The sequence below is a fragment of the Scyliorhinus torazame genome, chromosome 14 (assembly GCF_047496885.1).
Source record: "Scyliorhinus torazame isolate Kashiwa2021f chromosome 14, sScyTor2.1, whole genome shotgun sequence".
Classification (NCBI taxonomy): domain Eukaryota; kingdom Metazoa; phylum Chordata; class Chondrichthyes; order Carcharhiniformes; family Scyliorhinidae; genus Scyliorhinus; species Scyliorhinus torazame.
The window spans coordinates 206141690-206166736 of NC_092720.1; the positions used below are offsets into that span (position 1 = coordinate 206141690).

General features: G+C 47.1%; 1 protein-coding gene and 1 long non-coding RNA gene across 3 annotated transcripts in view; one reads left to right on the plus strand and one right to left on the minus strand.

Moving 5' to 3' along the window:
* LOC140390385 (uncharacterized) lies at positions 1–18269 on the minus strand. Its single transcript, XR_011934629.1, has 3 exons — positions 18136–18269; positions 6869–6990; positions 1–821 (listed from the first exon to the last, which is right to left on the minus strand). It is a non-coding gene; the product is annotated as an uncharacterized lncRNA (long non-coding RNA).
* Positions 17732–25047, plus strand: part of LOC140390384 (uncharacterized) — a 21415-nt gene continuing 14099 nt past the window's right edge. The window contains exons 1-4 of one of the 2 annotated variants that reach the window (XM_072475507.1): positions 17747–17813; positions 21481–21594; positions 22761–23087; positions 23960–24082. In XM_072475507.1, the coding sequence (XP_072331608.1) occupies positions 21537–21594; positions 22761–23087; positions 23960–24082 (508 nt within the window). In that variant the 5' untranslated portion in view covers positions 17747–17813; positions 21481–21536. Of the gene's footprint in view, positions 17814–21480; positions 21595–22760; positions 23088–23959; positions 24083–25047 lie in introns of both variants that reach the window. The other variant, XM_072475508.1, reaches the window with a different exon arrangement.

A 25047-nucleotide genomic window follows, 5' to 3' on the forward strand; every position in this document is an offset into this window, starting at 1 on the left:
TTCAAATACAACCCCCAAAGACTGCAACGCTAAGTAAACCTTTAAGCTTTCCATTTTAACATCCATACGACTTAAAAACAAAACCTTTATCAGAAGCACATCAGGTTAAAGTCACTACTGTTATTAGTTTTAAATCACCAGGATCGATTTACAGTCTTCAGATTACAGAGAGAGATTCATACACCTTCTGGCTGTGACTGCAGCTATCCAGCTCTGAAAACGAAACTAAAACACACCCTGCAGCCTGCTCAAAAACTAAAGTAAAAAGCTGACAGACAGCCCAGCTCCACCCACTCTCAGACATCACTGCAGTAGTAAACACCCATTTCTTAAAGGTACTCTCACTACAGATATTTATATACATGCCCATTTATAAACACCCATTTCTTAAAGGTACTCTCACATGACACCTCCCCCCAAGAAAAAAAAACCCATCAACTTCAAGATGGTTTCATTTTTCGCCTTTTCACCATTCTTTAAGAAATGCACACAGTAAATATACTTTTTCGTTTCAAAAGAAAGCACACGCAAACGGGTATAATAATATAGTACATTATTTTTTCCTCCAACTGAAATCCTTCTCGATTGATAGTCTCTTTGAACAAGAAGGTCTCTGCAGGATCTGTCCATTTCTCTACACCTCGGCATTTCTCTTTAAAGTCAGATACTTTAGTTCAATTTGATCGCAGAGTCCCTTGTAATTCTCCAACACAGGAGCATTGGTTATCACAGCTTTCAGGCCGACAAATGCCTGTTCAAAGTCCGCTGTCCACTGACATTTTCGATGTTTCCTCAGCAAGTCCATCAGTGGAGCAATCATGCTGCAAAACATTTGCACAAATGTTCGATCAAGTCCACACATGCCAAGAAATCGGATTATTTCCCTTTGTCTCGAGGGTAATGAAAACTCCTCAATAACTGTTGGTTTCACATCCCGTGTGACCATTCGACCCTGTCTGATTGTATGGCCAAGGTAAGTGACTTGTGCTTTTCCAAATTCACTTTTGGCTAAGTTGTCACCAAACCCGCCTCCTGAAGTTAAGCGAATAACTCCATCAGATGTTTTAAATGTTCTGTCCATGTCTGGCTGAAAATTACCAGATCATCGATGTGTACCGCACAATTGGGTAATCCTGAAACAATGTTGTTAGTTAACCGTTGAAATGTGGCTGAGGCATTTTTCATGCCAAATGGCATAACTTGGAATTGGTATATACTACCTGGAGTCACAAAAGCTGAAATCTCCTTCGCCCCTTCGGATATAGGAACCTGCCAGTAACCTTTAAGTAAATCCAGTTTGGAAATAAAAGCTGATTGTCCCACTTTATCAATGCAATCCTCCAAACGTGGGATAGGATAAGAGTCCGTTCTTGTAACTGCATTAACCTTTCTATGGTCCACACACAACCATTGGGTACTGTCTGATTTAGGGACCAGCCCTATGGGTGAGCTCCATTGGCTGCAACTCACTTCAATCATGCCATTTTTAAGCATATTCTCAACCTCTTTGTTAACCTGTGCCAATTTGAAAGGGTTAAGTCTATATGGATGTTGTTTGATTGGAACAGCATTTCCCACATCTACATCATGTATAGCCATTTTAGTACTTCCCAATTTATCTCTACAAACTTGCCCATCTGATATGAATAACTCTTTCAGGTCAGTCCGTTTTCCCTCTGGAAGGTAACTCAACAATTTATCCCAATTTTTAAGAACATCCTCATTTTCCTATTTAATTTGAGGTATGTCAAATTCACAGTCATCTGGATTTGGTTTGTCACTTTGAGTTAGAATCATTAAAACCGCCTCCTTTTCCTCTCCTTCCCTTTCAATGTACCTTTTAAGCATATTCACATGACACACTCGGTGAGTCTTCCTTCGATCTGGTGTTTTTACCGCATAATTCACCTCACTTAATTTGCTTTCAATCTGATAAGGTCCACAAAACCTAGCTTTTAAAGATACACCTAACACTGGTAACAACACTAAAACTTTATCTCCACAGGCAAAACCAAGAACTTTGGATTTCTTGTCCGCTACCCATTTCATCACATTTTGTGCAACTTTTAAATGTTGTCCAGCCAATTCACCTGCTCGATTTGATCATTCCCTAAAATTTGATACATAATCCAATAATGTAATTTCCGATTTCTCACTCACTAATTTTTCCTCAATCAATTTAAGTGGTGCTCTTTCCTCGTGACCAAAAATTAGTTCAAAAGGACTAAATTTGGTTGACTCATTAGGTGCATCCCTAATTGCAAACAGTACGAATGGAATTCCTTTATCCGAATCCTCTGGATAATCTTGACAATAAGCCCTCAACATTGTCTTTAATGTCTGATGCCACCTTTCTAACACTCCTTGCGATACTGGATGGTACGCAGCTGATTTAAATTGTTTTATTCCTAAGGTATCCATAACTTCTTTGAATAACCTTGAGGTAAAATTTGATCCTTGATCCGATTGTATTGATGTGGGTAGTCCATGTCTAGTAAAGAATTTAAGTAACTCCTCCACAATCTTTTTAGCTGTAATATTACGTATTGGAACGGCCTCTGGAAACCTAGTAGACACATCCATTATAGTCAAAAGATATTGATTCCCACTTTATATTTTAGGAAGCAGTCCTACGCAATCAATTAGGACCTTTGTAAAAGGTTCCTCAAATGCTGGAATGGGTATTATGGGTGCTGGTTTTATCACTGCTTGAGGTTCCCCCATCACTTGACATGTGTGACATTATTGACAAAATTTAACTACATCTTTATGTAGTCCAGGCCAATAAAAATGTTTTTGTATTTTAGGTTGAGTTTTCCTTATTCCCAAATGACCTCCCACTGGTACCTCATGTGCAACTCGCAACACCTCCTTTCTGTACCCTACCGGCAATACAACTTGATGAACTTCTGCCCACTTTTCATCCGCCTGCATATGTAAAGGTCTCCGTTTTCTCATCAAGACATCACTTTTACAGTAATAACACTCTGGTATACACTCAGATTCCTCTTCCGTATATGCTTTCTGATACATCTGTTTTATTTCTATATCTTTCTGTTGTAACTCCGCCAATTTTCCTGAACTAAAATATCCACCTCATCCCCCTCCTGCTCTAGTTCTTTTTCAACCTTGATCAAAAATCGTTTCTGATAATTGCACTTCAATTTCATCTTCACTCTTTGATTTCTCCTCTTGTCTTAAGATGTGACGTTACGACCTTGTTACTACACAATCTGGAAAGATCCCAGGATTTTCGTCCTTCAACACTTCAGTTGTCTGATTTTCCACTGGCTTATCAACCACAGTAGGCATCATTCCCACCTGCGATCCAGCTATATCATTGTCCAAGATAAACAGCATTCCTGGACAAGATAGCTTCTTTATTACCTCTACTACCACTTCACCACTCTTCACTGGACTTTCCAACCTTACCTTATATAATTGAACACTACTCCTCTCACCCTGAATTCCACATATTACCACCATTTCTGGCAACATTCTTCCCAAACTACATAACTCCTCATCCCTTACCATTAAATATTGACTAGCTCCCATATCTCTTAAAATTGTGACTTCTTTACCTGCTCCTCCTGATACACATGAGTAAACTTTACCCACACAAGTAAATTATTTAAAGAGATCTGGCACCTCGTTATCAATCACCTCTTAATCAGGCTGTACAATCTTGAGCACCTCCTTCGCTTCACTTGGACTTTCCTTCACCACTTTAACAAACCCCACTGTCTTATCCTGTTTTACCACAATAGCCTTCCCAGTGCTTTTCTTCAGCCACCAACACTGTGACTTTACATGGCCTAGTTTATTACAGTGAAAACATTTGAAACTTTTCATTTCTTTTCCACCCTCCTGGATTTCTTTTTTAACCTGAGGTACACTCTTTTTATTGTCTCCCATCAGATCACCTTTACCTTTATCACTTAAGTATTTTGCATGTCCCCAGTTTCTATCCCTCGCAGGCTGAAAGTGATGTTGGAAACCAAGCTTTGATTTAAGAATTAATTCATAATCATCTGCCATTTCTGCTGCTAACCTCACAGTTTTAACCCTCTTCTTTTCCACAAGAGTTCTCACTACATCAGGAATTGAATCTTTAAACACCTCCAAAAGTATAATTTCTCTGAGAGCTTCATACGTTTGGTCTATTTTCAAAGCCCTTATCCACCTATCAAAATTACTCTGTTTGAGCCTTTCAAACTCCAAGTATGTTTGACCAAATTCTTTCCTTAAATTTCTAAACCTTTGTCAGCACGCTTCACGCCCTAGTTCATATGCACCTAAGATGGATTTTTTCACCTCCTCATACGTCCCAGATACCTCCTCCAGTAGTGATGCAAACACTTCACTCGCCCTACTTACCAGCTTTGTTTGGATCAGTAATACCCATATCTCCTGCGGCCATTTCATTTGTTTAGCCACCTTCTCAAATGAAATGAAAAGGCTTCTATCTCCCTCTCGTTAAACCTTGGCAATGCTTGGACATATTTAAATAGATTCCCACCAAGCCTTCGACTTTGATGCTCTTTCTCACTATCCTCATTACTATCATCCAACTGTATATTTCCCTTTACGTCTGCCAATTTTAACTGACTGTCATGTTTCATGGCCATTTTCTGAAGTTTAAACTCTCTCTCTTTATCTTTTTTCCAGATCTGTATCTCCCTTTCTCTTTCTTTTTGTTCTGCTAGGACTATTCTTTCTTCTTCTTTACGCAAAGAGTAGTGAGGCCGTGGAATGCCCTACCTGCTACAGTAGTGAACTCGCCAACATTGAGGGCATTTAAAAGTTTATTGGATAAACATATGGATGATAATGGCATAGTGTAGGTTAGATGGCTTTTGTTTCGGTGCAACATCGTGGGCCGAAGGGCCTGTACTGCGCTGTATTGTTCTATGTTCTATGTTCTATATTCTCTCTCCTTTTCCCCCCTCTCTCTCTATTTCATATTCAAGCCGCTTTAATTCTTTCTCATGCTCCATTTGTTTAAGTTGGAACTGAATTTTTGCCAATTCCAATGAGTCAAACTGTATCTCTGGCAACTTTGAATACTTAGCCACCGCCATAATTACCTCATCTTTTCACATTTTGTCAGGTAATGTTAACTGCAATGTTTTTGCCAAATCTAACAGTCTGCTTTTAGTCTCTGTCTGTAATGTACTGCATGTGACCATCTCCACCCCCCAAAACTTCAGAGCCTCTGAAAGAACCATTGTCCACAACACACTCCCCAATTAAACTAAAATACCACACCTGAAAAGCAACCACAAAATGCTCATCCCTCACTGTCTTTAAGTTCACTAAGCCCATCTAATAGATAGACTTTTATCCCCCTTAATCCCCCAATTTGTTATGGGCCAGGGTTTAGAGAACCCCAAAGTGTATCATGGAATTCACCTGACTCACAACTTTTAATAGATTGTGGTATGGGGAGCACACGGCCCACTCTACAGGTGTGGTACCGCAGAAATGGAAGTGTTTTTTTAAAGCAAAACAATGTTTATTCTATGAACTCAAGTTAACCTTTTTAAAACATACAGTGAACATCTTAGCAACCATCAATTCAAATACAACCCCCAAAGAATACAACACTAAGTAATCCTTACTTTCCTTTTAACATCCATACGACTTAAAAACAAAACCTTTATCAGAGCACATCAGGAAAAAGTCACTACTGTTAGTTTTAAATCGCCAGGATCGATTTACAGTCTTTAGATTACAGAGAGAGATTCATAAACATTCTGACTGCAGCTATCCAGCTCTGAAAACGAAACTAAAACACACCCTGCAGCCTGCTGAAAAACGAAAGTAAAAAGCTGACGGACAACCCAGCTCCACTCTCTGACATCACTGCAGTAGTAAACACCTATTTCTTAAAGGTACTCTCACTACAGATATTTATATACACATCCATTTATAAACACCCATTTCTTACAGGTGCTCTCACATGACACATATAGCTAAATCCCTACTTATGCCAGAAGGGGTGGCACGTGGCACAGTGGTTAGCTCTGCCACCTCACAGCACCAGGGATCCGGGTTGAATTCCAGCCTTGTGTCACCCTTTTTGTGGAGTTTGTACATTATCTCTGTGTCTGCTTGGATTTCCAGGTGCTCTGGTTTCCTCCCACTGTCCAAAGATGTGCAGGTTAGGTGGATTGGTCATGCAAAATTTGCCTTAGTGTCCAAAAAAGGTTAGGTGGGGTTACTGGGTTACGGGGATTGGGTGGAGGTGTGGGTTTAAGTAGGGTGCTCCTTCCAAGGGTCGGTGTAGACTTGATGGGCCGAGTGGCCTCCTTCTGCAATGTAAATGTTATGAATTCTATGAATTGCTGCAGTGCATCTTGAAGGTGGAGACCCTGCTGCCACTGTATGCTGAGAGAGGAATGCTTAAGATAACAGATGGGGTCATGGTCAGCCCTGCAGGGTACCATGCTTCTTGAGTGTTGTTGGAATGCACACATCCAAGTATTTGGAGAGTATTCCATGACCTTGCTGACTTGTGCCATGCAGGTCATATGTAGAAACCAATCCCTAAGAGTCAAAATTAAATACTGATAAAACATAAAGCAAATTCCCACCCACAAAGTGATGCTTCTTATAGTATCATAGAATAGAATCATAGAGGGAAGCCATTCGGCCCATCGAGTGTGCACTAACCCTCTGAAAGAGCACCCTACCTCGGAGCACCTGGAGGAAACGCACACGAACACAGGGAGAATGTGCAGACTCCACACAGACAGTGACCCAAGTCGGCAATCGAACCTGGGACCCTGGAGCTGGGAAGGAAACAGTACTAGCCACTGTGCTACCGTGCCACCCACCAACTGGTAAACCAACCACTGGTACTCACCAAGATGTCTTCAAAAGTATTTTACAAATCCAGGATGTCTGCCACCTAGATGGACAAAGGCAGCAGGCAGATGGAAACACCACCATTAGAAAATTCCCCTTCGAGGCACACACAGTCCTGACCTGGAAACACATTACTGTTCCTTTATCATTGCTTGATTAAATCCTGGAACTCTATTCCTAATAACAATGCAGATGTATCTAAATTACATGGACTGTAATGGTTCAATATGGCAGCTCACCACCGCCTTCTCAAGGGGAAATAAGAAGGGTCATTAAATGCTGCATTTCCAGCGAATCCCACATCCTATCAACAATAAAAAATAATAATTTTCTGTGTGTGCTGTATCAATTTTTTTTTCTGTATAACAGATTCAAGCAATTCTACACACAAAATGATCGAATCACTGTTGGGAATCTGGATAAGAAATCCAGAACTTTATTCTTGTTGCTATGTTGGAAAAATTGAATACCCAGCTGAACCATAAACGATGGCTGCTACAAGTCACCTGGCCACGAGGTTGGCCCTTTGCCAGGGAGCTACTCCCCCGGGAATTACAAAAACAAAATAATTATTTTCTAAGGCTATGGAATGTCATATCTCATTGCACTGACCACTTTGTAATCACAAAACCAGGACACCCGCACATTGAAAATAGTTATGCTTAAAGAGCTGTCAATTTCAAAGGGGAACTAAAGCAATTGCATTTACAACTGATAAACTCTCCTTGCTCGCAGAGTCAGTGGGTCTGCCTAGACAATGGTTTCCCAACAGCAGACCCTCAATATGAATGGTACTCTTGCAACAACTAATGACCGGAACATTATCAGTCCTGAAATCAAAGCCAGTTCCAGACACTGGATAAATAGCCCCTTTGCAGTTGAAAAGAACGAAAAGGGATAGCTTTAGCTTAGTTAATAAATGTAACAAAGGAGTCATAGCAAAGTACAATGACACTTTGCCAAGAAAAGTACAATGTTAGGTCAGCAGAAGCTAAAAGTAGGAAGAGGAAGGTCTTGCAGAAAGGAACAGAAACTGTAAGACACCAGGAATCCGGAGCTTCAGTAAACCTCTTAAGGAAAGAATGAGGAACTGAGACAATCAGATGCGCTGTTTGAATAACAGCCAAGACAAGTAACGGGGCAGCGGCAAACCAGGCTCTTTTTAAACCTAGCTTGCACAACCAGCGGACACAATAGGAAGCAATGAGACAACATCCGAATCTATGTAAAAATGGGAAACAAATAATAGACAAATAGGAGAGTCGTGGTCAGCATATGATAAAAATAGAAATGAGTAATGAGTAAAGGGCAGCACGGTAGGATTGTGGATAGCACAATTGCTTCACAGCTCCAGGGTCCCAGGTTCGATTCCGGCTTGGGTCACTGTCTGTGCGGAGTCTGCACATCCTCCCCGTGTGTGCGTGGATTTCCTCCGGGTGCTCCGGTTTCCTCCCACAGTCCAAAGATGTGCAGGTTAGGTGGATTGGCCATGATAAATTCCCCTTAGTGTCTAAAATTGCCATTAGTGTTGGGTGAGGTTACTGGGCTATGGGGGTAGGGTTGAGGTGTTGACCTTGGGTAGGGTGCTCTTTCCAAGAGCCGGTGCCGACTCGATGGGCCGAATGGCCTCCTTCTGCACAGTAAATTCTATGATCTATGGTCTATTTGACAAGACATGTATTCGAATAGGTGAAATATTAGAATTAGCAGAGTTTTAGGCTGTTTAAGTCAGGAGTATGATAGAATGCTTTTCACTTACCTGCATAAGTACAGCTCCAACAATGTTCAAGTAGCTTAACATTATCGAGGACAAAGCAGCCCACTTGATTGTCATCCCATACACAAAACGTTTAATCCCTTCACCACAGATGAATAGTGGTAGCAGAGTATCCCATCTACAAGATGCACTGCAGGAACTCACCAGGCGTCCTTACATAGCAGCTTCCAAATGTGGTAGGATGTATTAGGGGTCATGTGGGACTGTGAAGCCGTGATGCTATTGGCTACAGATCCCGGGTCCTGGTTGGCTGTTGACTCCTGGCTCCGCCCTGAAGGCGGAGTATAAGAACCCGAGCTTCTCCCCGCTGCTCCATTCTGTTGCTGAACTGCTGGGGACAAGTCTCGCTTAATAAAGCCTCATCGACTTCATCTCTACTCGTCTCTCTCGTAAGTCATTGTGCGCTACAATTTATTAAGCGAGCTTAAAGGACTATGGAGCTCCGGATCGCCCCGGAATGCCTGCGGATCAGCCCCCACGCAGCGAACTCAGCAGCAGTTTTTAAACACTGGCAAGCTTGTTTTGACGGCTACCTCCGAACGGCCCCCGGCTGGATCACAGAAGACCAGAAAATGCAGGTCCTGCATTCGAGGGTAAGCCCAGAAATTTACCCTCTCATAGAAGATGCAGAGGATTTCCCGACGGTGCTCGCAGCACTGAAGAGCATTTATGTTCGCCCCGTGGACCACGTCTACGCACGCTACCAACTCGCAACGAGACGGCAAAGTCCCGGAGAATCGTTAGAGGAATTCTACGCCGCGCTGCTAATTTTGGGACGGGGCTGCAGTTGCCCGCCGGTGAACGCGATTGAACACACGGACATGCTAATTCGCGATGCGTTTGTGGCAGGTATCCCCAAATCCGCCAAAGACTTTTAGAAAGAGAGTCGCTAGGACTCTCAGAGGCACGGGCCCTTGCAGCATCCCTAGATGTGGCCTCGCAAAACGCCCGCGCCTATGGCCCCAACTGCGCGGCAGCCCCTTGGGCTCCGTGGACCCCTGTCGTGACAAACCCCCCCCCTCCCTCACAGGCTTGCGCGGTTAAAGCGCCAGATCATCCCGGGGGGGACCGCTGCTATTTCTGCGGGCAAGCGAAACACCCCCGGCAGCGCTGCCCGGCCCACGCAGCTATTTGCAAAAGCTGCGGCAAGAAGGGCCATTACGCGGCTGTATGCCGGTCCCGGGGGGTCGCCGCAATCCCCAGAGAAGAACAAGCCCAGCGCATCCCAAATGCTCCCCAACCCCCCCAGCGCCCCATGTGCGACCCGGGGGCGCCGCCATTTTGGGTCCCGGGCACCACGAGGGGAGGATGGGCGCCGCCATCTTGTGACTCCCCAGCCACGTGCGATTCATGGGGGCGGCCATTTTGTCCACCCCCGACCACATGCGATCCATGGGGCGGCCATTTTGTCCAGCCCCGGCCGCGTGCGATTCATGGACGCCGCCATCTTGGATGACAACAAAGGACCCCAGCAGCGACGGCTCCACGGGGTCCGAAGAAGACGCCGAGACACTACGACCACGACTGGCTTCGGTGACGCTGGATCAATCACGGCCCCGGACGCTCCAGACGACGACAACAACGGTGCTGATCAACGGACACGAGACATCATGCCTGATCGACTCCGGGAGCACCAAAAGGTTCATTCACCCCGACACGGTAAAACTTTGTTTTCTGACCATCCATCCAAGTACGCAAAAGATTTCCCTAGCTGCAGGATCCCACTCCGTAGAGATCAAAGGGTTCTGCATCGCGAACCTAACGGTGCAAGGGAGGGAGTTTAAAAACTACACGCTCTACGTCCTCCCCAACTCTGCGCGCCCACATTACTGGGATTAGATTTCCAGTGTAACCTGCAGAGCCTAACATTTCAATTTGGCGGCCCAATACCCCCACTCACTATCTGCGGCCTCGCAACTCTCAAGGTTGAACCGCCGTCCTTGTTTGCAAACCTCACCCCGGATTGCAAACCCGTCGCCACTAGGAGCAGACGGTACAGCGCCCAGGACCGGATATTTATTCGGTCTGAAGTCCAGCGGTTGCTGAAGGAAGGCAAAATCCAGGCCAGCAATAGTCCCTGGAGAGCCCAGGTGGTAGTAGTAAAGACCGGGGAAAAGCAAAGGATGGTCATAGACTATAGCCAGACCATCAACAGGTACACACAGCTAGATGCGTACCCTCTCCCCCGCATGTCCGACATGGTAAATCGGATTGCCCAGTATAAAGTTTTCTCCACCGTGGACCTCAAGTCCGCCTACCACCAGCTCCCCATCCGCCCAGGTGACCGCAAGTACACAGCCTTCGAGGCAGACGGGCGTCTATACCACTTCCTAAGGGTCCCATTTGGTGTCACGAACGGGGTCTCGGTCTTCCAATGGGAGATGGACCGAATGTTTGACCAGCATGGGTTGCAGGCCACGTTCACGTATCTCGACAACGTAACCATCTGCGGTCACGATCAGCAGGACCACGACGCCAACCTCCAAAAATTCCTCCAGACCGCTAACGCCTTGAACCTCACATACAACGAGGAAAAGTGCGTTTTTAGCACAAACCGGTTGGCCATCCTGGGATACGTAGTGCGCAATGGGATAATAGGCCCCGACCCCGAACGCATGCGCCCCCTCATGGAATTTCCCCTCCCCCACTGCTCCAAAGCCCTGAAACGTTGCCTGGGGTTCTTTTCATATTACGCCCAGTGGGTCCCCAGTATGCAGACAAGGCCCACCCGCTAATACAGACCACTACCTTCCCCCTGTCGACAGAGGCTCGCCAGGCCTTCAGCCGCATCAAAGCGGATATCGCAAAGGCCACGATGCGCGCCATCGACGAGTCCCTCCCCTTCCAGGTCGAGAGCGATGCCTCCGACGTAGCTCTGGCGGCCACCCTTAACCAAGCGGGCAGACCCGTGGCCTTTTTCTCCCGAACCCTCCACGCCTCAGAAATCCGCCACTCCTCAGTGGAAAAGGAAGCCCAAGCCACAGTGGAAGCTGTGCGACATTGGAGGCATTACCTGGCCGGCAGGAGATTCACTCTCCTCACCGACCAACGGTCGGTAGCCTTCATGTTCGATAATGCACAGCGGGGCAAAATTAAAAATGACAAGATCTTAAGGTGGAGGATCGAGCTCTCCACCTTCAACTACGAGATCTTGTACCGTCCCGGAAAGCTGAATGAGCCGTCCGATGCCCTATCCCACGGCACATGTGCCAACGCACAAATAGACCGTCTCCAAGCCCTCCACGAGGACCTCTGCCACCCGGGGGTCACTCGGTTCTACCATTTTATAAAGTCCCGCAACCTCCCCTACTCTGTGGAGGAGGTCCGTACAGTCACCAGGAACTGCCACATCTGCGCGGAGTGCAAACCGCACTTTTTCAGGCCGGATAGAGTGCACCTGATCAAGGCTTCCCGCCCCTTTGAACGCCTCAGTCTGGATTTCAAAGGGCCCCACCCCTCCACCGACCGCAACACATACTTCCTGAACGTGGTGGACGAGTACTCCCATTTCCCCTTCGCCATCCCCTGCCCCGACATGACAGCGGCCACAGTCATTAAAGCCCTTGGCACCATATTCACACTGTTCGGTTGCCCCGCATATATCCATAGCGACAGGGGGTCCTCCTTCATGAGTGACGAGCTGTGCCAGTTCCTGCTCAGCAAGGGCATAGCCTCGAGCAGGACGACCAGCTACAACCCCCGGGGGAACGGGCAAGTAGAGAGGGAGAACGGCACGGTCTGGAAGACCGTCCTACTGGCCCTACCATCCAGGGATCTCCCAGTTTTCCGGTGGCAGGAGGTCCTCCCGGACGCTCTCCACTCCATCCGGTCGCTGCTGTGTACCACCACTAACCAAGCGCCGCATGAGCGCCTCCTTGTCTTCCCCAGGAAGTCCTCCTCCGGAACGTCGCTGCCGACCTGGCTGGCGGCCCCAGGACCCATCGTGCTCCGGAAACATGTGCGGGCGCACAAGTCGGACCCGTTGGTCGAGAGGGTTCACCTCCTCCACGCGAACCCACAGTATGCCTACGTGGCGTACCCCGACGGCCGACAGGACACGGTCTCCCTGCGAGACCTGGCGCCCGCCGGCAACACACACCCCCTCCCGACACCGATCATCCCCTCCCTGCCACCGGCGCACCCCGCGACCGCCCCCTTCCCGGGAGGATCGGTCCTCCTCCCGTGTCCGCCCAGGAGTGAAACAGGAACAAAGACCGAAACGCTCCCGGAGACGACAACACCGGAACAAGCACCTGCACCACCACCGGGGCTGAGGCGATCGACGAGGAAGACCAGACCGCCCGCTTGACTCGTGGCATCGGCGTGACACCAAGAATGTTGTTGGACTGGAACAAAAAAAATTTCTCTTACTAATATTGGAAATAGTTTCACAAACCTTGTACATAGCCCAGTGTAGGGCTAAAACTGTAATGACATGCCCGAAGTTTTCCTCCCAGGACCAGCCTTGTAAACCGCTACCACCATGCGAACCACCACCCCGCCAGGTTCATTTTTAACAAGGGGTGAATGGGGTAGTATGTATTAGGGGTCATGTGGGACTGTGAAGCCGTGATGCTATTGGCTGACAGATCCCGGGTCCTGGTTGGCTGTTGACTCCTGGCTCCGCCCTGAAGGCGGAGTATAAGAACCCGAGCTTCTCCCCGCCGCTCCATTCTGTTGCTGAACAGCTGGGGACAAGTCTCGCTTAATAAAGCCTCATCGACTTCATCTCTACTCGTCTCTCTCGTAAGTCATTGTGCGCTACACCAAACTCATGACCATTACAGAGTATATATATAATGGCAGCAGATAGCAGAGAACACAACTGCTTGTAAGTTCTCCTGGAAGTTATTCACCATCCTGACTTGTAAATTGTAGTGGGGAAAATTGTACAGCTATTCAACTGTAGTGTACTTCACCCGCACATACATGAGAGACCAAGCCAAAGACTCTTGGAGTTATGACCAAAGCCTTTATTACAGTTAGATGTTTTACAACACCAGGTTAAAGTCCAACAGGTTTGTTTCGATGTCACTAGCTTTCGGAGCGCTGCTCCTTCCTCAGGTGAATGAAGAGGTATGTTCCAGAAACATATATATGGACAGATATCTATATATATGTTTCTGGAACATACCTCTTCATTCACCTGAGGATGGAGCAGCGCTCCGAAAGCTAGTGACATCGAAACAAACCTGTTGGTCTTTAACCTGGTGTTGTAAGACTTCGTACTGTGATCACCCCAGTCCAACGCCGGCATCTCCACATCTTTATTACAGTTGTAACTGGGCTGGTGGCATGTACAGCTTGCACTGCAGAGAGCTCTGCTTCCCACCCTGTACAGTTACACTTCGCATTAGGATACAGGCAATTACCATATACCACCAATCACGTGTTACTAGTTATCTATGCCCAATCATGGCTACCCATTAGGTTCACATCATTCATAGTTTATGAGAATAATTAACCAATCACATCAAAGGTCGATATGCTTAATTAAACTATCCAATCAGTATAAAAGGCACGTCTATTTTATCTTGCAGTTCTCGATATTGGTCGTCTCATTTCTGGTGTGTGGCTATCAATCACCCCCCCCCCCCCCACCCACCCCTGTTCAATGGCTCTGCTTGAGGTACGGATGCTAGCAATCACCTCTCCCTGTGGTTATCGGCAGACATCCTGGGGTCAGAGCAAATGGCAGACGGTCCCGCATTGTTATACAGACTTTGAGAGTTAACGTCTGTCTAGTTCCTGACTAGCCACTAGCTCCGTGGCAGATTGTGTCCTTGTGGTGTCTTCTTACAATTGACAGCTTCAGCTAAACATCTTCTGTGTGTAATTCAGATTGATACAGAAGTACTTAACCCCTTCAACGCTTATTGGATAACTAAAGTTTTAAAATCTAATTTCAAATTAATTCCGAAACAATAATGCTTCCCCTCAGCAGAACTATATCGTCGTTTGCTGGGTCAAAGGCCTAGAACTCCGCCTTCCCCATGCCACTAACTGTACTGTGCATGTACCTACACCGCAGATGAACTCCGCCTTCCCCATGCCACTAACTGTACTGTGCATGTACCTACACCGCCATGATAAATTGCCCTTAGTGTGTCCAAAATTGCCCTTCGTGTTGGGTGGCGTTACTGGGATATGGGGATAGGGTGGAGGTGTTGACCTTGGGTAGGGTGCTCTTTCCAAGAGCCGGTGCAGACTCGATGGGCCGAATGGCCTCCTTCTGCACTGTAAATTCTATGATAATTCTATGATAATTCTTCCTCGCTTCTCTTTTTTTCTCAATCCGGTATTTTGTAACACAAAACTGAACTGCCCTTTTATATTAATTCATGGGACATGGGCTTGGCTGACTAGGTCACATTTAGTCCTCGTCCCTAATTGCCCTTGAGAAGGTGGTGGCGAGCCTTCTTGAACCGCTGAAATTCATGTGGTGTAGGTACACCCACTGTGCGATTAGGGAAGGTATTCCAGGATCTTGACCAAAGAGATGAGGCCAAAGTTTGACTTTGGGCTTAGATTCAAAGACAATACTGATTATAATTTTGATACACTATTATCACCGACCTGGTTATGGCCTGATGTTTAATATTGGTTATAAATGTTGACACACGTAATTGGCAGGAAACTCAAATATGTAGATCCCATGCACTAACTTTTTAAAGGGATGAAACAATCCCTCTTTCCACAAAGATCAATCACCAATATGCCAATAAGCAAGACCCCCTTCTCAACCTTGCCCCTCGCCTGAGGTGTGGTGATCCTCAGGTTAAACCACCACCAGTCAACTCTCCCCCTCAAAGGTGAAATAGCCTATGGTCATCTGGGACTGTGGCGACGTTACCTTACCCTTAGACCGCTTAAAAATCCAAATCGGATTTGACATATTGTAGCCCTGGCGCTAGGCCTACTGGGAAATATGGCCAAGTTATAAGAGGCACTGCAGCCTGATGGGAAATGTGGGCAAGTAACAAAGATACTAAAGAAATCACAGATGCTTTCTGGGAATGCATTTCTACAACATGATGCATGACTGTAGGAGGTCCCTGGTCTCAAAGGAAATCATTATCATCTCAAGGAACCAGAAGAACACGGTCTGGGGAAAAAAGCAAAGGAAAGCAGCTACATGATCAGGCAAAAGGTAACAGCTATGTGACAAGGAAATCAGGAAGATGATTGAAACTAGATAACTGCAGACAGTTGCAGATCGTGAGCAAAGGGGCCAGATAACCTTTGCAGTGACAAAAACTGTTAATCTGGAAACTCTTTTATGGCATAATGGAGCAAATTAGTGGATCTATAAAACACAGCGTCAACAACCAGACCGTCGTAAAACGGACATCATTGACCCTTCAAAAAGTTGGAAGAAACTGTAGAAAGGAGCAGGGATTTGAAACTACATCAGCGAAAACCCGGAAACAACCATTGCAGAAGATTACCCGAGTCAAGGGCTCGGTGACCAGTAAAGCATCCCTTGAGAAAAGCTTGGCCAGCTGTTCTGGTTAGGGTGCCATTTGAGTTTGATTCATGAGTTGAATAACAGTTGTCACTTATTGAGTTCAAGTCTGTGTGACATTTATTGAGTCAAAGCCTGTGTGACGGTTTTATTAAGGGCTCAGTATTATTCTGTGGAGGGCGGGGTGGCACAGTGGTTAGCACTGGCGCCTCACAGTGCCAGAGACCCGCATTCAATTCCGGCATTGGGTCGCTGTCTGTGCGGAGTCTGCACGTTCTCCCCGTGTCTGCGTGGGTTTCCTCCGGTTTCCACCCACAGTCCAAAGATGTGCAGGTTAGGTGGATTGGCCATGCTAAATTACCCCTTAGTGTCTAGGGATGTGCAAGTTAGGTTATGGAGTTATGGCGATAGGGTGGGGTGGACATGGGTAGAGTGCTAATTCGAAGGATTGGTGCTGATTCGATGGGCGAATGGCCTCCTACTACTCTGTCGGAATTCTATGATTCTATAATTCTATGATGTGGGTTCGATCCCGGCCCTGGGTCACTGTCCATGTGGAGTTTGCACATTCGCCCCGTGTCTGCGTGGGTCTCACCTCCACAACCCAAAGATGTACAGGGTAAGTGGATTGGCCACGCTAAATTTCCACTTAGTTGGAAAAAATGAATCGGGCACTGTTAAATTGATTTTTTTTAAATGTAATATTTTGTGCGACAATAATTAACAGCAGAAGAGTCTTTGTGACACATTTGATCCGAATAAAGTAAACTTGATTGGAGAATACATGTGTAAGTAGTTTGTGTGATGTGCCAGTTGTAACCCTCGTCAGGAGGAGGCAATAATATTGAGTAGGAGGTAAATCCCGTTGACGAGTACACAACTTCCGTGTATATAATTCAATAAAACATAATGCGGCATGGGGAGACTATCAAATGCCAATTTACCTCAAACCATATAAAGAGAGATTAGGGTAGGTGACAAAACACTTAATCAAAGAATGACTTTTTGGGGGAATATCTTACTGGGAGAGCGAGAAGTGGAGAAGGATGGAGGTTTTAGGAAGGGGAATGAGTGTTTAGGACTCGGGTAGATGAAGGCATGGTCGCTAGTGGTGGGGCATTTGAAAATAAGAGGCCAAAATTGAGGGATCACAGAGATGTGAATATCTTGCGGGCGGGTGGATGCAGGACCTGTGGAGCCCATGGTGGGATTTAGAAGCAAGGGTGAGGATTTGCAAACCGTGGCACTCCCAGATCAGGAGTCAATGGGCCAGCCTCAACAATCAATAGAAAACGTCAGTTCGCTGATAATTGTCTTTTACAATTTACAATTCGTATTATCTTTGAAGCTAAGCGCCAAGTCAAACACTGGCCCCATCTTTCACTTCTCTCCTGCGAAACGAGGTCAGTTATTTGTTACAAAATACCGCAATGACAAAACAGCAGAAAAAAAGCCATCACAGAAAATCGAAACGGATTCGCCAGCGTGGAGAGCACTTCTTTCAAAGTGGCAGTGAAAAGAGGGCGAAGATTAAAGTCACAGTTTCATGTATTGTAGAAAATAACAAAGGCAGGATGTGGCCTCGCAGGCTACACGCGGTGGGTGATGAAACAATATCAACACGAAGGAGCCTTCATTGTTTAAAGATTGATACAGATGGAGGTTTCATTGCCTAAGGCCGTCTAACACCGCCACCCTCCTGTAAGTAATCCGATAGCATTCAATCCATCAGCAAAGTAGCTTAATCGGAATATGCAGGTTCTGAAATTGGTAGGTCCTTGTTGGTCTTATGCGGGTATAGTCCTTCCTGAGCATAGTTTCACAGTAAGCACTGGACGGGCTATATATCCAGCAAAGCCGAGCTACCTTGTGCACACTGACTCTTCTAGAGCAGGGTGCACTGGCCCAGTGGCTGAGAAGGTTGCCATTTTCCTAGACAAAAGAGTTACTTTCTGCTATTACTCTGCAAAACAAAGAGTGCAGCAACAACGGGGGGGTGGTGGGAAGTATTAGCATCACTTACCTTGTTTGCAGTACATGATCATGCGAGTTATGAACATTTCGTAAGCAGGCATTGAGAATATCTTATCCGCAGATAGCGTGACTAATGTATTGTTTGATAGCAAACCAAATGCACCCCCGCGTGTAGGAAGCAGCTTCGCCTCTGTCACATAGAACTTTATGACATAAAGGTAATCGCACCTCTTTGGAAGAGCTCTCCAATTGGTCCCTCTCCCCCACCCTGCTCTCTCTCTATAGCCCCCCGCAAATGTGTCTGTGTTAAATTACTGTTATCGGGCTTACGATCACTGTGAATGTTTGAGAACATTTCTATCCTTGCTTCTTGCTCTTTCTTCAGCTAATCGAAAGCAATACGTTTAGAAAATACAGAAGGGATCTCTCTGGACACATTCCCAGTGCTGCCATACAGAGAAGCCGGAATAATTCTGGCACCGTTTCCGTGTAATTTATTAACTGAAGTTCTTCAGTTGCATTTCGCTGCAGGCTATCAAGGTAGATGTTCATACTCGCTCTCTCCCTCTGCAGTCTCCCTGCTGCCATTCTACTTACCCCTCCTTTCCCCCGCTCGCGTTTCTCTTCCCTCCCATGTCTTCCCCTTACATCTTCTTGCATCCCGTCCCTTCTCCTTACTCCTTTCCCCTTCTCCCATCCCTCCCACCTCTTCTCCAATGATGCCTACTCCTTCCCTCGCCCACTGCCTCTTCTCCGCTCCACCTATTCCCTCCCCCACCCTCTTCATCTCCTCTTTCCATTCCATCACTCTCCCCTTCCCCTTTTCCCTTTCTCCGTCCTTTCCATTTCCAATCTTCCCCTCCACTCCCTTTACACCCTCTTCCCTCTGTCCCTTCAATCTTCCCCCTCCATCCTTCTCCCCATCTCTGGGGTCACACCTCTCTCGCCCCCCCCCTCCCCTCGGCACACTTCTGCATCTCCTCTCTCCTGTCTCTCTTGCTTGACATACCCTTCCTCTCTCCACATTCACCCTCCACACCCCGTCCCCATTCCCATTACCCCTTCTCTTCCCCTTTTCCTATTCTCGATTCCCTCCAATCACACCCTCATTTTCCCTCCCTTCCCCTCCTTTCCCACCTACCACTGTCCCTCGCTCCCACTTTCTCCTTCCCCTTCCCATCATATTTTCACAGTAAGCACTGGACGGGCTATATATCCAGCAAAGCCGAGCTACCTTGTGCACACTGACTCTTCCAGAGCAGGGTGCACTGGCCCAGTGGCTGAGCAGGTTGCCATTTTCCTACCAGCTGATAGACAAAAGAGTAACTTTCTGCTATTACTCTGCAAAACAAAGAGTGCAGCAACAAGGGGGGCACAATCCTTTCCCCTCGACCCTCTATTCATCTCTCCTCTCATTTCCATCCTCCCCTTCCACTCCTCATATTTTCCCTGCCCTTCTCCCAATCCACCCGCCCCTTTCTGCCTCACTCTCGCGCCCCACCTTCCTCACTCCTTCCCCCTCCCCCTCCCACCGCTTCTCCGTCCAAAGTGTGCAGCCTAAGTGTTCTGGTCACAACTGGAGCCCCCCTTTCGCAAATCAGACTGGTGCCGCTGTGTTCGCTGGGGCAGGAATGGACTCAGGACCTTTCTGCTCATCTCATCTTATTTACATTCAGCCATCTCAAGAGTCCCACCAGAAACATGTCTTGCGATCAATGGGAGTTTGTGAAATAAAATACCTATTTGATGTTTCAATTCAAGAGATATTTTAAACAAATCCTATGTGCAAAATAAAACAAAGCTTTAAAAAATATGAATTGCAATTAGTGGTATTATGAACCAACTGTTTATAAAGATTTATGGGCAGCACCATGGGCCAGTGGTTAGCACTGCTGCCTCACCAGCGCCACGAGCCCGGGTTTAATTCCGGCCTCGAGTGACTGTGGAGTTTGCACTTTCTCCCCGTGTCTGCGTGGGTTTACCTCCAGGTGCTCCGGTTTCCTCCCACTGTCCAAAGATGTGAAGGTCAGGTGGGTTGGCCATGCTAAATATCCACTTAGTGTCTAAAGTTTAATAATAATCTTTATTAGTGTCACAAGTAGGTTTACAATAACACTGCAATGAAGTTACCGTGAAAAGTCCCTAGTCGCCACATTCCGGCGCCTGTTCGGGTCACAGAGGGAGAATTCAGAATGCCCAATTCACCTAACAGCACATCTTTCGGGACTTGTGGGAGGCACCCAGAGCACCCAGAGGAAACCCACGCAGACATGGGGAGAACGTGCAGACTCCGCACAGACAATGATCCAAGGCCGGAGTTGAACCCGGGTCCTTGGCGCTGTGATGCAGCAGTGCTAACCACTGTGCTGTGCGGAGTTTGCACGTTCCCCCATGTCTGAGTGGGTTTCCTCCGGGTGCTCCGGTTTCCTCCTACAATCCAAAGATGGTGTGGGTTAGGTGTGATTGACCATGCTAAACTGCCTCTTGATGTGCAGGTTAGGCTATGGGGTTATGCGGATAGAACGGGGTGGAAAGAGGCGTTCTCATTCAAAAAGGTGTCAGTGCAGACTCGACGGACCGAACGGCCTCCTTCTGCACTGCAGGGACTAAATGATTCAAAGTCGCACAAACATCTGAAGAAAAAAAATCACATCGCTGTCCTAAAAGTGGCGACCCGTGATGTTAAACCAGTGACCCCCCACCCTCCACTTGTCGTGAACTCACCGGAAAGATAAAACATCCGTCCCACCTCCGCCATGTCAAGACCATTCAGGATCTTGTGCACTTCAATCAAGTCACCCCCTCAAGGTAGTTGCACAAGTTAAGGATACATGGGGCGGGGACAATATGTTAAGACAGTAAAGCCATGTAAAGGACAGTGCAGGAGTACAAGTGTCATTTGCAGGCTGGCAGGCCTGTTGCTAGGTTACCGCTGCCGCGACCGACAACCTATATTCAGGATGCGGATGAAGAGCGCAACAGCCGGCCTTGCAGACACAGCTAGGCGGGAAAGTAGGCTGGGAGGAGGAGGAGGCGAATAGTCACGCGAAAGGCCGCAACTAGATTAAACGAGTGAGCCAGAAAGTAGCAGAGGTGGCGAAGGTAGTGAATCATCGCCTCAGAACGGAAGGCAAGGCAGAAACCGCAGATTATATTGTTTTACTTCAGAGCAGGAGGTGCCAAGACTATAAGGAACTAGTAGTAGAATATATAGACATATATATATGTGTGTGGGGGGAGGGGTTGTTTTGAATCTTTAAGGTTGTAGGCGGAATGACGGTAATGCCCCCCCCCCCTCCCCTCCCTCACATCCGGCCCCCTGATTTGAAAGCAGCCAGCGAGCTGCTGTTGTCTGCTTATTTTTTGAACGCTCCTCTTGGTTATATCCCCCCAGATCTCAGCAGCCCTGTAAAGTATTCCAACCGGGGCAGTTTCCCCCGCTGGCTGGAAATGCCAGATCCGGGTTGCCTTCCCGCCTTTATTCTCACGTCGTGCCTCTTTGCCGCGGGTAAGTCAACGCTCCCGGTTCGGAAAAGAGGGTCCTGGTCACTGTGGATGGGAATGGCCTTTGGGGCGGGATTTCTAAAAGGGTTGTGAGCTCCCGCGCGCTGCTCAGAAAGGAAAGTGGGGTTTGAGCTGCTGGCTGTGTGTTTGGGGATGGGGTGGGGGAGTTTGAGATGAACCTATTATTGCATTTCCGAACACCCAATTTCTGCAGTGGGGGGGGGGGGGGGGGGGGGGAGGGGATCTAATTATTTTGATGGAAACCAATTAAAGTAAATTAAACAAACTGAGGGGCAAAGTAACACGGGAAGTCCCTCAAAGGAATACTGCCCCTAAATAAAAAGCAAAGAGCAAATGCAACTTAAAATATCAAACCAACATGGGATTAAAAGGATGGATGGAGCAGCAACCCCAGACCCTTCGGCACACGGCGAGAACGGAAAGCCTCCAGTGTGCCCGTGGAACACGACACCCGGCCGCGAATGTGGCCGTGGGAGAGGGGCAGGCAGCCGGATCTGCTCACCTCCCTCTCGCCCGCCCGCGGCCTGCACCTGTTTGTGGTGAGTTTGGCCAGGCCCAGGAGGTTTGAGGAAGAGGGTCCTCTTCCCTCCCGACAACCCCCCTCCCTCCACAACGGGTGAGGTGGGGGCGGGGGCGAGGAATCCATTGAGTCCCGGAGATTTCCGCGACTTCCGAAGCTGATTGAATTTCTTCCCCGAGCAATGGCAGCACTGGCGCGATTGCACGGGGTTAATATCGAGCGGGGAGCGCAGTATCCCATCTCTCTCCCGCCCCCCCCCCCCCCGCTACCCTCGGCCCCACCACTTCCCAACATTAATTTGTCCAGCGAAAGGTATAAAAGACATATCCAGGTGCATGGCTCGATGTTCAGGATCCTTCTCCCTCCCACTCCCCCAGTCAGGGGTTGAAAACTGGCGGTCCACTCAAGAGGCGCGAGGAGGTTTCCAGGTAGGGACAGGGACGGGTGCTCGTGCGGCAAGTACTGGGCCCCACTTTGACCCAGTCCCTTCAGGAGAGGAAGGTCAAGGGATGGAAATGGACAACGAGGGCCGTGTTGAATGACTCAAACTTTGATGCTGTTAATTAATGTATCCAAGCGGTAGGGAAGAATAATGAGTGCTGTCTAACTGGAGGCGCTTTTCCCGGTAGGAGTTCACTGCAATCAGCCAACGATACAGCAGAAACCCAGGTCAGTGAATCTGGTTGAAGGCGCGTCTGTGACTATGACTTGCATAATCAATTTCTCTGGGCCTAAAGTTAACAAATGGCAAAAGAATGATCAGCCGATAATGCATGCTATCCTGAACCACAAAGGAAGGGTGAGTGAGGGCAGGAACATGTCCAAAGATCCGAAACTGCTGTTGCCATATCTGCGGATCCAGAATCTGACAGAATGTGATTCGGGAACATATTATTGCATGTTGGACACCGTGGGCAAAATGGCAAATGGGACAGGGACGACCCTCACCGTGACCCGTAAGAACACTGTGTTACCTGTGTGTGCCGACATGTACCCGTGTGAGATTGTGCATGTATGTCTGTCTGAGTGTTTTATGTGAGGCTCTGTGAGGGTGTATCTGTGTGTGTGTGTGTGCGTCTGTCTCTGTGAGAATGGACATGTGCGTGTGTGTGCTTGGCCTTGACCTGTGAGTGAACGCATGTGCATGTACATTTGTCTTGGGATTGTGCGTGTCTGTGTCAGAACTATGTTGTGTGGCACGCACATGCTTATGCATTTTCACACAGACAGCAGTACATACATACGTGCGATTATATGAGTCTCAGTGCTAGAGTGCATGCGCGTGGCTGTGTCTGTGTGAGAATGTGTGTGCCTGTGTATTGGAGTGTGTAAGAGTGTGTGTGAGTCTCTGTGCCTGTGTGAGACTGTTTATCTGTGTCGGCATGATATATATATGTGTGTATATGTGTGTGTGTGGTGGTGGTGGGGGTATGTATATGCCTCTATGTGAGAATGTGTTTGTCTCAGTGTGCCAGAGAGTCTCTGACAAAATGAAATGAAAAATGAAAATGAAAATCACTTATTGTCACAAGTAGGCTTCAAATGAAGTTACTGTGAAAAGCCCCTAGTCGCCACATTCCGGCGCCTGTTCGGGACGGGAAATGTGCCAGCCCATATGTGGGATTGCGTACGTGTGTCATTGTGATTGTTGTGGGTGGCTGAGAATGTTGCAGAAAATGTGCATCAATGCACAGTTGCTGAGAGCGCCAACATTTAATGTGAAAGAAAAACACATTGAATTTTAATGGCAGGTGCACGGAAACAATCGTTATTCATTTGCTCAGGTGTTGATGCTTGTCTACCTTTTCTCCCCATACTGTCAATTTAGGTGTTGCACAAGTTCAATGCAGCTCCATCAATTCTGTGCATATTGGAGTCTCTGCTGCACTGATAGGGATGCTTTGTATTTCACTGATCATAGTCTCTGTACTTCTCAATCAAAGAAATAAAGGTATTTTCATGCATTTAATCAGTTATTATTATTGCTACTGTTATGACGATTGCCCGACTGTCCTACTTAGATTTTAAATTTCAGGGTCCTCATTTCTTCCATATAAAATTTTCTGCCACCTTTTTCGACGCCAGATTAATTTATTTCTGAAGAGTTCAAAATCAATGGACTAGACCTCATCCACTCTCCCGTTACTTATTTACCGTCGTTCGTCCCTTCGCTCCCACCGCTCAACTGCTGGTTGCGGACCATTATCGTTTGGACATCGCTTGCGGTTCCTTCACCGACATTGAGTCAACATCGCGCACTCCCTATCCAATGGCACTGCTGGACCACTTTTTCACACATAGCGGTTCGTGTCAGTGCCTCACTTTCGCAGTCACATGGGGCAACAAGAAAGGAGCAATGAATGCTGCTTTGCCAGCGATGAACTCATCCCGAGAATATATACAAATAATTTATTATAAACAGTGACATGTTATGTTCATAGAAACATAAAAATAGAAGCAGGAGCCATTCTGCCCTTCGAGCCTGCTCCACCATTCATTATAATCATGGCTGATCATCAAGTTCAATACCCTGATCCTGCCTATTCCTCCCCCCCCCCCCCCCAATATCCTTTGATTCCTTCTTGAAATGACACAGCGTTTGGGCCTCAATTACTTTCTATGGTAGTGATTTCCAGAGATACACCACTCTCTGGATGAAAAATGTCTCCTTACCTCAGTCCTAAGAGGTTTTCCCCCTTATCCTCAAACTCTGACCCCTAGTTCTGGACTCCCCCACCTCCTGGAACATTCTTTCTGTATCTCCCCTGTCTAATCCTGTTAGAATTTTGAAAGTTTCTATGAGATCCACTCTCCCTCTTCTAAACTCCAATGAATATAATCCTAATCGATTTAGTGTCTCCTCATCTGACGGTCCTGCCATCCCAAGAATCAGCCTGGTAAACTTTTGCTGCACTC